Source organism: Callospermophilus lateralis, chromosome 8 (assembly GCF_048772815.1).
Source record: "Callospermophilus lateralis isolate mCalLat2 chromosome 8, mCalLat2.hap1, whole genome shotgun sequence".
Lineage (NCBI taxonomy): Eukaryota > Metazoa > Chordata > Mammalia > Rodentia > Sciuridae > Callospermophilus > Callospermophilus lateralis.
The window spans coordinates 111,291,337-111,306,478 of NC_135312.1; the positions used below are offsets into that span (position 1 = coordinate 111,291,337).

Consider the following 15,142-nt stretch of genomic DNA (forward strand, 5'->3'; position numbering starts at 1 on the left):
AATAATATTCTGTTAAGTTCACAGTCTTGTTATCAAATGTTTAACATTAGACAAATGTTAAAACTGAAATTGAAATTATGTGAAGAAGGTACAAAAAGTAACAGTAAGAGCACAGCTTCTTAGCTAACTAGAATCTGAAGCAAGTTCACCTGCCAATGTCTGTTTCTTCATGTATTAAAAATAAAGTGTCAATATTAAAATAATATCTACCTCAGTAAGTTGTGAGAACAATGAACTATAAAGGCATTTAGCAGAATACCTAATACATAATAAGTGCTCAAAGAATCTTAACTCATCATTACTAATATTTGTTGTTACATGTGATGGGAAATGGATGTTTTCTGAATAATTATGAGCATAAATATAAATTTATAAATTAGAAATATAAATTATAAATAGAACTCACTTAATACTTGTAATTTCCCTATGACATAAAATGTTCTCACTCCCATTTTACAGATGAGATGCAAGTACAGAGAAAAAAATTTTCCAAGCAACAAAGCTGGAATGTGAACACAAAACATCCAGCTTCAAAAGCTATGCTCTTATACTCTTTTGTCTATATGCTATACTAAATGTTAAGTATTGGGTTTCCTTTATCGGAACTGTAACTGAATAGCAGTCTCTGTCAACAGAAGGAAAGCTTTATAACTGCAGCAACTGTATCTGATTCACCACAGTGATCTTCGTACAAAGCACAGTATTGAATAAGTATTTACTAAGTAAACCCATTTTAACAAGAATTAATTAAACAGTTTGCTGCCAGTTAATAAACAGAAAATGAAAACAGAAGGCCTAAAGCAATGAATGATAATAAACAAAGTAGTATTTGAACAAGAACAAGGATGCCCAAATCAATGTTTCCTGATGTTGAGAGCCACAGCCAATGCCTGGCATATTGTCAGAGGCAATGGTTGAAAGGTGCCACCAGCAAACCATTGAGATGATGATTTAAGCTGTATATAATTGCTTTGATACTGGATTGATTGAGTTGTATATGGACCCTGCTCCAGGAATAGGGCGGCTCGGAAGTAGTTCCTGTGCAGTTCTTGCAGTGGTTCAGGGAGATTGGGCACGCGCCCGGTGGAATGAGTGTGTTCCCGAGTAGTGTGTGTGCAGTGCCGGTGAGAGTTGGGGAATAAAGAATTGCTGTTTGAACCTACAAGGCTTTGTGGTGGCTCGGTTATTTGTGCCCAGCCAGACTGCCGCACCCTGAATCATATTTTGTTAAATTTTTCAGTGGGCTTCCAAATGGCAATGGGAAGTACTGCTAGGGAAAATCATTCTGACCTGCAAGAGTCTAGAAAAAACTCTCCTTCCCTATACATTTATCCTTTGCAAATACAGATTTTAAATAAATCTTAAAAAAAATCAAAGATTTTTTGTTTGGTTTTCACTGAAGGATATGGAGTTTGGGCTTAGATAGTCCTGGTTTGCTGTCATAATGTACCTCCCTAAAACATTCCCATCAGACATACTTCTATTTCCTGGCGCTTCCTAGTCTTTGTTTTATGTGCCAGCCCTTCAGACATTTGAAACCAGCAATCATGATCCCTCAGTATACTTATCCGTATTTACAGGTTAAGAAGCCCCAAACATTTCATGTGTTCACAGCCATACTTCATATTACAGCATTTCCAAGCCTTCCCTAGTTGTCAAGTCTTAATTAAACTGTAGTACCAAAAAGCAAACATCAGAGTCTGAGCAGAACAGAATTATTTGTCCTGGACACTATGTAACTTTCCTATTTTGCCTTGAATTATATTAAATTAAGAATCTTTATAAAAGTAGAATTACTTTTAAATTCTTACTCTTGGTTTGCTGGCTTTCATTCTATGCCAGCTTATTTATATAACAAAAATATACAAACTGAGGAATGTACATAATACAGATGTACAGCTTACTAATTTTTAAAAAATAAAAACATGTATTCACCACCCATGTGTAAAAATAGAAAATTGCCTTAGAAGTTTATTTTGCATTCTTCCTAAATTCTTCCTGTAACCTTTAAACACAATTCTAATTTTTCAGATGTTAATCATTCCCTACATTTTTAAAGTTTTATATTTATATACCCATAAACAATATATTGTTTAGTTGTGCTTGGTTTTATTTTCTTAATCATAATTTCCCACTGCCTGAATTCCTTCATTTTAAAAATTTCATTCTTTTGTTTTTACATCTTTATAAAAAGCACTGCAAATGTTTTGTGGAATAAGGCAGAGATTAAAGTGAATCCATTGCCAGTAAAAAGGATACAGAAAAGATAAGAGGGCAGATTAATATTCTTAGGTCACACTGCAATGCATCAATATGAGAGATTATCATCTCTCTCCAGTAAGAAAATGGGCCAAGGGGAAATTGAACATCTTTCCAACCTCTCCTAAAAGTTGTGTTTTACAATAGGGTTTTTAGTATTATGTAAATTCCCTGAATTGAGATACCATACAATTAAAAAGCATCCCAGGTTGCATGAAAAAATATAATAAATAAGCCAGTTATATTTGATTATTTAGTTTCAGTGTATTCATGCTTCAGACCTAAGTATATATACTTGCAAGTTGAACTATAGAAATCTTTCTTGTCATAGAAAACTCCTATCATAAAGTTTCAAATTGAATTGAGAATAAAAATCATTACTATTATATAAAAATTCAAATGCAATCTTAAGGCAATGAAATAATTCTAATTCAAATGAAAGCATACTTCACACTGCTAAGAGACTTTCTGAGACCTCAAAAGACTGATGAAGTTGGGTGCAGTGGCACATGCCTGTAATCCCAGCAGCTCCGGATGCTGAAGCAGGAGGATCTTGAGTTCAAAGCCAGCTTCAGTAACAAGTGAGGTGCTAAGCATCTCAGTGAGACTCTGCCTCTAAATAAAGTACAAAATTCGCCTGGGGAATGTGCCTCAGTGGTTGAGTGCCCGAGTTCAATCCCTGGCGCACACACTGCCCCACAGAAGACTGAAGAGAAGTCCAGCAATCTCTCTTTCCGAGTCATATTATTTAATGTAGCAGCTCTCCGCTTGTAAATACAAACCATAAGAATAAATAAAACTATGATGACTTAAAAATCAAGAGACGTGAGCAGCAAACTATCTATATTTTAAGAGAAAAACTTAAAAATCTTAAGTCTATTACAAAAGAAAAAATTAAGAAATAAAGTGGGAAAATTTCATCCTGTTTATAAATTATCCTCATAAGTCAAATGAGTAGTTTTACATAGAGTAAGTCATTGTATTTTTCTTAGAATATTCTGATTCTTAAGAGAAAAAAAAAATTCCAATACTTGGTATCGACACTTACTTCCATACTTGTATACCAAATTTCATATCAAGGAATACTTCAAGGATTTTTAATTTCTCAATGAAACATGTGTAAACACATCATATATAAAGATAAGACTCCTTCAAGTTAATGAACATTTTTCTACTTGAATTATTTGTTTTTACTTCTGGCAAAAGTTATAACCTTATAGTACAGAAATCAATTTTAAATTTGTTTTTTAAAGATTCATTATGACTCACAGTGAAACTTATAAATTTTATGCTCCAAATAATCCAATATTTTTATAAAATTGTAAATTCAACTTTGATCACCCCAGAACCAAAAATTAACAGAGCAGCAACAAGAAAAAAGGGGGGGGAAGGTATCCATATATAGCATACATGTTGCAAATTTATGGACATTTGGTTTATCCCAGAGTCTGGGCAGTAAACAAGTAGACTGGAACATGTATTGCTGAAACAAAGTTAACAAGAAAAAATTAAGTTAATAGGATCATTAGAGTTGTAACAATGCACAAACAAAACAGGATTACAAAAAAGTTTAAAGAAGAAAAGTAGTATTAACATCTTTATAAAACATAACAAGGGACAATCAAAATGTACAAAAGGAAAAGTAAAGGTTAACATAGATCTTTAAAAAAAAAGCTGGAGTTTTCTATCTTGGTTTACATTTTTTTATTATTTTATTTATTAAAGTGCAAATCCCTTGAATTAATTATTATACAAGGATTAAGTTTTACTGTTTAAAAGCACAACCAAGAGTAGTTCCAGAGTATACTCACAAAATTATCAGGCAATATAATTACAAAAGACTTATAATCTAATGATTTCAGGCCTGCAAACTGTGTGTGTGTGTGTGTGTGTGTTTTTGCTGGGGACTGAGCCCAAGGCCTTGCACATTATCAGGCATGTGCTCTAACCACTGAGATACACCCCCAGGATCCTCTCCCCACCCCGTCCTATGTACTTTTTAAACTAAACTTCAGACAGAATAGCAATATAAATCATTATACTATCAGTGTGGCATAAAGACTACATTTACTGAATCAAAGTAATGCAGAAATAAACTAAATTTTTTTACCCAAACATTATTTTCTTACTTTTAAAATATGTATATAAAAATCCACATGCAGGTCATTTGTACAGCTCAAATATCACTTGCAGAAAAATAATGGTCCACATATAAATTAATATTCTCTACCTAAAAACTATCAATTTAACGAGCAAGAGAATTCAAGTAATTACTAATATTCTGGTAGCTTAAAACTTCTAATTAGTTGGGGAGACTAAAGTTTTTGTTTCGTTTTGTTTTAAAAATCCACAGGGAAGTGTACCATTCTTGGAGGTAACATACCATAAGGTCCTGGATAAAAGATGTGATGCTCTAGGATAGAGAATGAATTACTCTAGGATTGTTGATATGTCAGATATTAACTGGTAAGAGTACATTTGATTTTAAACAAAAGGTCTGGAAGCAACGGACATGGAATAATTTTAAAGTGATTAAAAGCACAAATAACTTCATTGAAGTAAAGTCATCAATGTAGAATATCTGTCTCCATTCACTAGTCCATTCACTAACTTACATTGCTACAGCATAAACTATTATTGTCTATACTAAATACTAAATATGAAGCAGAAATGAAGGCATGACAGGTTGAAGAAGACTGAGTTCAGCTTCTCACACAGATTTTCCTGATTCAAAAACAAAAACAAAAAAAGAAGGTAAGCAACAAGGAGCTAAAAATCAATATAACATTAAAATTCCTTTTAAAGCCACATTAAAAAATATATTTAGGCGACACCATGTGGCAAAATTATGAACTGCTGCTGATATCTCAGAATGGAACTTATATGCATTTGATAGGAGAGAAAAATTTTAAAACCATTTTTTTAAAAACATGAATTAAATGACACAATGAGACATTAAATTTATTAATACAACAATAGCTACTGTTAAAGTCATTGCATTAGAACAAGTATTTTAGGAATGTATTAGCCAAAAATTAATAAATTATAGGGTAAAGAACTAAGCATGATTAAATAATTATTTATTAATTTTATTTATTATAAAATCAGAATTCATCACTTTAGCTAGTAAATATAACTATGGAACAAATACTGGTCATATGTTTTAATACCATCATTGTTTTCCTTGATCCTCTGTTAAAAAAATAAAAAACTAGTTTAAAAACATTGAAGTGATAAACTTATTTCTTAAGAATCTTAAAATCTTGTTTTTTGACTAATTCAGAGAAGAAAATAATAAAAAAGCAAGTACATGTCATCACACAAAACAGTTGGCTGACTAAATTTTTAATATTATATCCAGTTGTTCTGCTATGTAAAAGGCAAAAATAAGCTTTGAATTTTACAATGAAAGGAATGATAAACTGATGAAGAATTAATTATTAGAAAAAGTTCTTGATTTTAAATTATTTGAATTCAAATGTATTTTGGCAAACAGAAAATATATTAAAATATCATTTTTGTGATTTTTGAACATGTACTTTAAACAAAACCACCAATTTTTGAGACAAAAGACTCCTTAGAGCTCATCAAATAAAATTGTCACATTTTAGAGGTAAAGGCTCTGAAGTCCACACAAAGACCAATTCATTTGCCAACTTAGGTCAGACCTTTTGTTGGTGGCTAAAACTTCGGATTCTTATATTTTTATTTTAGTACTCATTACTCTATTAAGCTGCTTCTCTTATAGAACTAATTCTATATTATTTACGGTCCATTAATACAAGTGTTAATGAGAATTATGAATAACACTAGATGATCATTCAAAAGGTCTTGAGAAAAAAAATGCCAAAAGGAATATATATGCACTTTCATGAGGACTGTTCCCTCTTGGGAGGGCCAAAGACACATAGTTGAGTTAATGGAATTTTGGTCTCACCATTTGATCATATGAAAACAAATGTGTAAAATTTGTTCTATAGGAATCTTTAAAAATCTTGGTTTTGACTAATTCAGAAGAAAATAACAAAAAAGCAAGTATATGTCATCATACAAAACCTAACACTTAACTAGGTGATTTTTAAATCAAATTATTTTTATTCTTTGAAGTATCAGTTTGAGACAGCATCATCAGAGGTGCAATTAAAACTGGAAAGAATAGCTTTCTAAAAGTATTTTCTTCTACTTATAATTAAAGTAACCATCATTTTATATTTAACTCAAATATCTACTAAAATTACTTATTAAAATTTAAAACTCTGGGAAAAAGTTTCTCTTTATTTCAAAACAATTTATTGCCAAAATTTTAAATCTAATTTTTTTTTATTTTTGCACTTCTGCCCATCAATCTGGAAATAATAGTTCATAAGAAAAAAGCACCAATTATTTTTAAGATGAAAACTTCTCAACATGACTTTCACCTTGCTATTTCATAACTCTTGAAAGTTACAAGTAAAAACAGAAAATAAAAGACTAAATTTAATGATACTGATAGCAAACAATACAAATACATACACTAAATATTTTAACAAATAAATGACTAGAAAAAATAAAGAGTATGCTGATGCTGTTTCAAATCAAATGATAAGCAACATACAAGTCAGACAAAAAAAGACAGTAAAAATGACACTTATATATAAAGTGCTCCACAGAAATCAGGATAGGTTAATCTTGAAAAACTAAATGCATCGAGGAAACCCCAAGTACATCCAACACAGTAGTACTAAAAACAATACTTGGAAAGTTTTAAACAGAAGGACTAATAGAAGTTCAGTTAACATCCACATCTTTTCAACTTTTTTAATTCTTAAAATCTGACTGAAATTTCCAAAGCAAACACTATATACAACTGCCAGTCACTAACCCACCACAATACTATTTTCTTAAAGAAGTTTGCTGGTGTTGTGTGCCTCTCTTTAATTATATTCTCTCAAGATTTACAGCATGGATCAGGTAGAAAGCTAACCCCTCCCTCATACTACCAAAATTGCCTATGCATACATTTGTGCTGCCTTCATTAGCCCATGACTTCTTAAGAGAAAAACAAGTTTTATTTATCTTTATCTCTGAAGTGCTTAAGAAAGCACATTTATCTCACAAGAGGTATTCAAAACAGATGTCTTCTTTAGTTAAACTTCATCATACCATGGTCAGAACAACAGTACACAAATCAGGTATAATTAAATCAAAAGCACAAGCTAGTTTGTGATAGAGAGGTTCTCATCCCTGTTTTTACAAACTAAAAGTTTCACCTGGTCAAGAAAAAACAACCATTACCATCAGTGAGCATTACACAGTAATAAGCAGGAATGCCTTGCCTACACTTATTGTTAATAAATTATTTAATAAGGAAAATTCATATCAACACAAAGAAGACTCCTTCTCCCCTTCCACCAAGTATTCTCCAGGACTTTTCAATTTTTTAACTCCTCAGAACTTTCCTTTATCTCCTTGATTTTGTTTATTCCACTCCTACAAGAGAATCCTCCAGAGAAAAGCAGTGATAACTACTGAAAGGTCCAGATCCAAAACAGAATTAATCTTTTAAGAAAAGCAGGATTCTTACTCACATGATCGACTGACCCACTACCAAAGAGATGCAAAATTACAAAAAAAAAAACTTATTTAAAAGTGATACTGAATGATCCGAGATGTCTCTATAAACTATACATTTAGTACAGAACCTATCCATCCTAACCCTCAAGTCTACACCTATTAGACTCACTGAAGATCCTATTTATTACAGGTTCCTAAAAAATAGTCAGGCAAATACACAATTTCTTATCCTGGTGGACAGGTGATCATCTCCAGATGACATAAAGGAAGGTTATTCTCTGATATTATGAAAATGGAGACAGTTTATAATTTTGAAGCAAAAAATATGCTTTCAGCTTTACTTCTATTTAAGGGTATTTGGCTTCAATAGAATTCATTTTGAAAGGAACATGTGAGAGAAAGAGAGAAAGTGGGGGAGGGGAGGGGGGACAGGAGGAGGGAGGCGGGAGAGAGGTTGGGAGGAGAGACAGCGATTGATTCTGAAAGGCAGCAGAATACAACAGACACTAGTATGGCAATATGTAAATCAATGGATGTGTAACTGATGTGATTCTGCAGTCTGTATACGGGGTAAAAATGGGAGTTCATATCCCACTTGAATCAAAGTGTGAAATATGATATATCAAGAACTGTGTAATGTTTTGAACAACCAACAATGAAAATTAATAAAAAAAAAAAAAAGAACTTTTGGGATTTGGGTAAGATCACTAAATGGTCACCAGAATTAAACTCCCATATTTCTAATATTCATTTAGTTGCTTGTTAGTTCTAAAAAGGTATATCTGTTTTTCATAACATTAATGATGATCATTTAAGTACATAAAGTCTAATCTTCTTTTCCTCTTTTAGTTTTCAAACTCAAAATATGGGGATGGTAATTCCAAAATTATGTGGATTAGAAGGTATTAGAAATACCTTCAAAATGAGCTGAAATAAAAAGGTAAATGATTATTTGTATTACATACAATAGCAAAACTAATTAAAGTAAGATCAGATAACAATACCTGAAAAAAGAATGAAACCAAAAGGATTCACAGAAGAATATCCAGACAAAATTTTTAAAAATTATCACATCCAAAGAAAATATCTTAAAATAGCAGTTAAAAAATGAACTAAAAAATTAGTTTCTATTTTTTAAATGGAGCCAAAAGATGATTTAACACATAAGGAATTCTATTTGAGAGAATCCAAGAGCCAATAACAACCTTGTAAGACTTCAGAAAAATTCAATCCTTGAAACATTTAGCAGAATATAAATACACTACCCCTTCCCCTCCAAAAACATACTACTAGCATTAATTTATTTCAACCCTGAACTACCTAATGAAACTCTACAGGAAGTGCATCTAAAATAGGATCAACACTTTAAATGTTGTAATCAGAGGCTCCAATATTTTTAAAAGAAAAAAAAGTGAACTAAAACACTGCTCAAGCAATATTCAATCTATTCCTAATCCACTGTGTGGTAACGTGTAACCTCCTGGCTGTCCATAGCTCCTGACCCTGCTTCAATGACCTCTGAAGGCCTGATAGTTGTTTTTTTTTTTTTTTAGGATCGAAGTTTCTTGGATCTCTGGCTTTTCTGCTTCCCTAAATTCTTTCTTTCCTACTCTTCATTTGCCTAAATGTAATAGTTCCCATCTCTACCTGAGCAAACTTCAGTTATATTTATTACTCAAGTGTAATATGGATTTTTCTATTACTGTCTCTAGTCAAGGCCTAGGTCTTGGGTATTGTGCTCAAATAGGCCCTAGGATTTAATCTAATTTTTAAAATATTTTTATATGTGGATCTTGCTTACACTTATTAGTTTTTCTCCCTGATAATGAATACACTGAGTAAATACATAAAATAAAATCATTCAACTTTTTATTAACAGCAGCTTTGATACAAGGTTGATAAAAAGGAAACTGCATGTAACCCTCTAAGTATTTAATTTCTTAAAGCTAATTTTATCATTAATTAACCAAAATCAAGTTAGCAATACATATCTGCAAGAGTTTTCTTAGGAACTCCAGGTCGATAACAGTTAACTAAGGCCCTAGGACTCAAGTTAAAAGTATCCTAATAAGCAAGTTAAAAGTTGATGAAAAACCCCCGAATCTAATCTTCTTTATGGGATAAACATATGAGCAAACCATGTCTACGTAAAAACCTGCCACGTTCCAAGAATCTTAGACATTTAAGTAAATTTGTAAGGGAATGAATAGGGACAAAAATTTTAAAATGTGTCAGCATTACCATGGTAGATCAGACACAAGGGAAATCCTTGCTCAGCAGCTAATTACCTATATACCCCACTCCAAAAAATTTTTAACCCATTTTTGTCTAAGAATTTGAATTTGAATGATTTGCTATTCACCTAATAAATTTAGATGATCTTTGATTAAAAAAAAAGAAAGTTTCTATTTTGTGTAAACAGAGTAATATCTAAGAATTTATCTTGTGTGACTATTAAATTCCTAACATTTCCAAACTATTAATGAAGGACACTACTGAAAAGTTTCTTTGAAGGAGACTCCTATATTTAGTCCTAAAGTTTTGATGAGATATCCAAACCAAACTCTACTGAAAATATTCAAAACAGAAGTATGGGTAAGTTTCACAATGTATAAAAATTACTCTCCATTATGATATTTTCCTTCTTGATTCCTTCTCTTGAGTAAATTTGAGAATACTAATTTTATGTAGATAAAAGTTTCATTAGTATGGTTCTGAAACCATATAAGCTAAAAGTTTGACAATTATAATCAAGAAAAAACTGTAATCCTCAGTAGTAGATCTTTCTCTCTTATTGCTGACCAAGAAACCACTACTCTTCTAGTAAATATTATTCTGGACGGAGAGGAATCACCAATTAAATTCCATAGATGTATTAAAAAATTACACAAATAAAAGAAGTAGGACACCACCAGAGTGACATGTCTTCCTTTACAAATGTCAAATATTTAGTTAGAATATCTTTATATGAGCACCACAGCCTTATTAATTATCCCTCAAACACTGTAAACTTACTTTATAAATGTACAAATTATTAAAAGAGGATGGTAATAAACACCTCTTAATGATGCTTTTTTTTCCTTTCATGAGTAATAATGACAAATTTCCAGATTGGTGAGCGTAAGGCTGGCTCAATACATAACCCACATGAAATGTCTCTCAAAGAACTCCCTACTCCTGTACCTCAAAAAGATCACTGGGTAGACTTTACCAAAGATGTAGGGGCAGAATTATAAGTTGGTTTACATCATAAATTCTGTAACTAACAAATTTTTATCAAATTAGGATTTGTCATTATAAAAATAATAAAGTAAATGAAACAGGGTCTAAATCGAATCCAAATTTTCTTCTAAGCAAGAAATGCTTAAAAAGTTATATGTAGGAATATTATATAGGAGAGAACTTTCAACAGTTTATCATAAATTCATAAAACAGATAAAATTAATATTAAATGCTCTGCACTAATGTTAAGAATTCAAAATAAACACATTTATAAACAGTCTTTCATTATATTCCTAACTTCATATTCCATATTATTTAAATATTTTTAAACTTACCCAAATGAAGTAATGTAAACTGAGCTGCCAGTTCCTTCGCATCTTCTAACGTAGTACAGAGTTTGTCTGGCATGAAGTAACTCTGGGATCCATTTGCAATAGCAGGAATAACTATTTTATACACCAAGAGTACTTTCCCATCCTGACTGGTTGTTGAATATAAATAATATTCTGGTGGTGCCCAATTATTCTTGTTGCAGTAATAATCCAAATGCATTACTGCAGAATTAAAATGATTGGATTTTAAAGAATACATACTAATTGGAGTAAGCTTTGTTCCAGGAAAAAAAGGGTAGGTGCATCTCTCAATTTCAGGGGGGCTTGGACTATGCTGACCATTAAGACGAGCAGGAAGAGTTGGTGGCTTGCCTAGAGTTTTTGGGTGGCTCTCTTCTTTGTTAGCATACACAATCAGGTTTTCAGAATTGGGGCTAATCTGACCATTAAGATGCTGTCGCCAAGTGTTTTCTTTATTTACTGGTTTTGCCAGTGTTACCTCAATACTTGCTCCATCAATGCATTTTCCATTCATAACAGACATAGCAGCCACTGCATCTTCTCGGTTGAAAAAGTGAACAAAAGCATAGTCTCTAAGTTTCTTTACTCGTTCAACTGCACCAGGCTTGAATTTATTGAATTCTGCTTTAATAGTTTCCTCTGTAGTTGATATCATTAAATTTCTTACATAGAGAACTTTAACTCTCTGCATGGTTTCCTCATCAACTTCTTTCTCTGGATCAGCCCAATCTACCTGTATGGTGTGGCCCCATAGTTGGAATGTTCCTGTATAAAAGAATTATATTAATTTGAAGACAATCAGAACAAAAAACAAAAAGTTTAAAATATTAAGTAAAACTATTTCTTCAAAGAAGCAGAAACTCAAGCACATATCATTATATTTGGTTAAGCATTCATTTCCTACTCACATAAAAACTTTTTATTAAAGCAAACATAATCAGAATTTAGCGGAATCCCCTCTGTACCCGATACTGGGAACTGAACACAGGGATGCTTTAGCACTTAGCTATATCCCCAGACCTTTTTTAATTTTGAGACAGGGTCTTGCTAAGTTGACCAAGAAGGCCTCAAACCTGGGATCCTACTACCTCAGCCTCTCAAGTAGCTTGGATTACAGGCAAGCAACTGACAATGAAATTTATTTAAGTAAATATGACAAATATTCTTTAAAGCTAGGTCTCCATTAGAAGAATTCTCTTTGGATTTTTATTAATAATTAACACCTCAACTAAAGTATGTAATTCAGTAATTGATAATTATCATAAACATGATAAATTTTTATAGGAATAATTTCTTGTCTTTTAGAATCGTTTATTTTACTTCCCTTACTCAAACAATTCTTTATTCCTGTTAAGCGGCATTACATATTTTGTTAATAATGATCTATGATGTACTGTTATTTTTCCATATTTGTAATAATAAAGTTAATATGGAAAAATAACCTTTAAAAGATCAGTTTACCTGGAATTAGTTTTCTCCTAGCCATAGCAGCAGCTCTGTGAGATTCATATTCAACAAATGCAAAACCACGATTTTTGGTCTTATCAGTTGCACTTGGATAGACAATGACATCTACAACTCCTTCAGTAACTTTCTTCATTTCATCCAAAATTTCTTCTTTCTTCTTTTCCTTAGGAATAGCTCCAATAAATAATCTGCAATTATCCAAGCTCACACACACACCAATAAACTTCCCTGGTCTAATCTCATAATTATTAAGAATTCTGATGGCTAACTGGGCTTCTTCTTTTGTAGTGTACATCACAAAAGCATAACCTCGATTTTCACCACTAAATTCCATCATAAGTCGAAATTCATATATCTTTCCAGCTCTTTCAAATACAGGAACTAACTCATCTTCATACATATCACGAGGTATTTTTCCTACAAAAACTTCACAGCCTCTTGGTGGAGGTGGACCTTCCCAACCTGAAAGACCAAAAAAAAAAAAAAAATCTAAAAACATTTATTCATTACTGAATCATTTATTCATTCAACAAACTTGCTGTGAGCCTCTTATGTGCCAAGCACTATTCTAGGTGTTGGAGATACAATGGCTGATACAAGAGAAGAAAGACAATAAGTGAATGGTAAGTGTTATGAAGGAAAAAGCAAGCCATGAAAGGGATGATGCATTCAATAAAGTGACATGGTAAAGCTCTGAGCTTGTGATGTTTAAGTACAAATAAGGGAATGAGCCATGAGAAATCTCTCAGAGAAGAGCATTCAGGAAGAAGAAAAAAACAAGAGTTTTAGATGTTAGAGCAAAATAGCATAAAGGTCTATATGGCTACAGCATGCTTGAGGGTCAAGCAAAGTATTTAGTGATACAGTCACTGAGGTCATTGGAAGCAAGAACTTTAGATATAATAAAGCTAACTGGAGGGCTCTAAACAAAGTAGCTGCACTGCCACTGGTAAGAAAATAAAATACTATATCTGTTTGAATCTGATTTTCTTATATAAATAGCAATTTTCTACTCATTGCTTTCAAATTCTCTCTCAAACAATTTCCCCTTTAATACCAAAAGTACACTTTTTCACATTGTACCAATCCAGACTTCTTTCTCAACTGCTTCTCAAACCAAGAGCAGAGCTGGGGGAAAAGGGAGGTGGGAGGTGGGGGAGTAAGACGAGCATAGCATCTATCCCTTCCCCTTAAAATGACTGGTGAGGTCTTAAAGCAGTTACAAGGAGAGAGCTACTATTTGGGATACTTGCAGAAACATACACATCATCTAAATGACTAAAGATCTAATTTGAAAGAATATAAACAAATCCCCACCTGGAGGTGGACCACCAAATTTCCTTTGCCCATTTTCTTGAACCATGTTGTAACCAGTCTTTTCCATCAAAGCAAGTAATGCTGCTTCATTCTGAGTGCCAGTTCGAACTTTACCACATCCATTTGTTCCATCTATATTTTCTTCATTCATGGCTGTAATACCTAAAATGAAGTTAAATTTAAAAATGCTTAAATTTATGTCATAGAACCCATAATCTATGAAACATTCCTTTGTACAAGAAACCAATGACAGTTGTGGCTGCCATGTTGGGTGATTACTCTTTGCCGTTTGTTCCCTTTAGCTCTGCATCAAGAGTTCTTCCCTACAACAGAAACTGGAAACTTCTTTTATTACTGCTTAATTAAGCAGTATCTTTAGAAAGCCTGAGCCTTCTAAAGGGACAGAAAAAGTGAAAAAAGATAAAGAAATAAAACCAGTAATGATTTAAAAAAAAAAAGAACAAGAGAGAGAAGGAGAAAAAATAAAACAAGGGCTGGGGGCATAGCTCAGTTGGTAGAACGCTTGCGTCCCATACATAAGGTTCTGGGTTCAATCCCCAACACCACACACACACACACACACACACACACACACACACACAGCAAAAGGAGCAAGAAAACAAAACATACTGCCATCAAAGAATACATAATCATTGTTAATCTTCATAGCCCAAGATTTAAATCACTTTATTATATAGGCCACTCCATCTTTCTGTGACAAAGTACAAGTAGGCTTCTGCCAATATTGCTCATTTTGTCAGCAATCCCAAACAGCTTCACCAGAATCCAAAACCTGATAACTGGAATAAGAGATTCAAGTCAGTCCCTGAACCTATCTACTAGAAGTTACTAGAGAGATGAGAGAATACAACCTCTGGTCATCTGAGCAAAAACAAGAGCTACTATAATTTCCTACTAGATGCAGCTTAAGAAATACAACAGGTGGGCAGGAGCTAAGGCAAAAGAGCCAA

The 15,142-nt window shown here is 32.5% G+C and overlaps 1 protein-coding gene across 2 annotated transcripts in view; it reads right to left on the bottom strand.

The window, feature by feature from the left end:
* Positions 1–14,322, bottom strand: part of Rbm46 (RNA binding motif protein 46) — a 33,754-nt gene extending 19,432 nt beyond the window's left edge. For both annotated transcript variants that reach the window (XM_076864958.1, XM_076864959.1), the window contains exons 1-3: positions 14,172–14,322; positions 12,849–13,316; positions 11,370–12,152 (exon numbers count right to left, since the gene is read on the bottom strand). In XM_076864958.1, the coding sequence (XP_076721073.1) occupies positions 11,370–12,152; positions 12,849–13,316; positions 14,172–14,322 (1,402 nt within the window). The remainder of the gene's footprint in view (positions 1–11,369; positions 12,153–12,848; positions 13,317–14,171) is intronic.
* Positions 14,323–15,142: the final 820 nt, after the last annotated feature.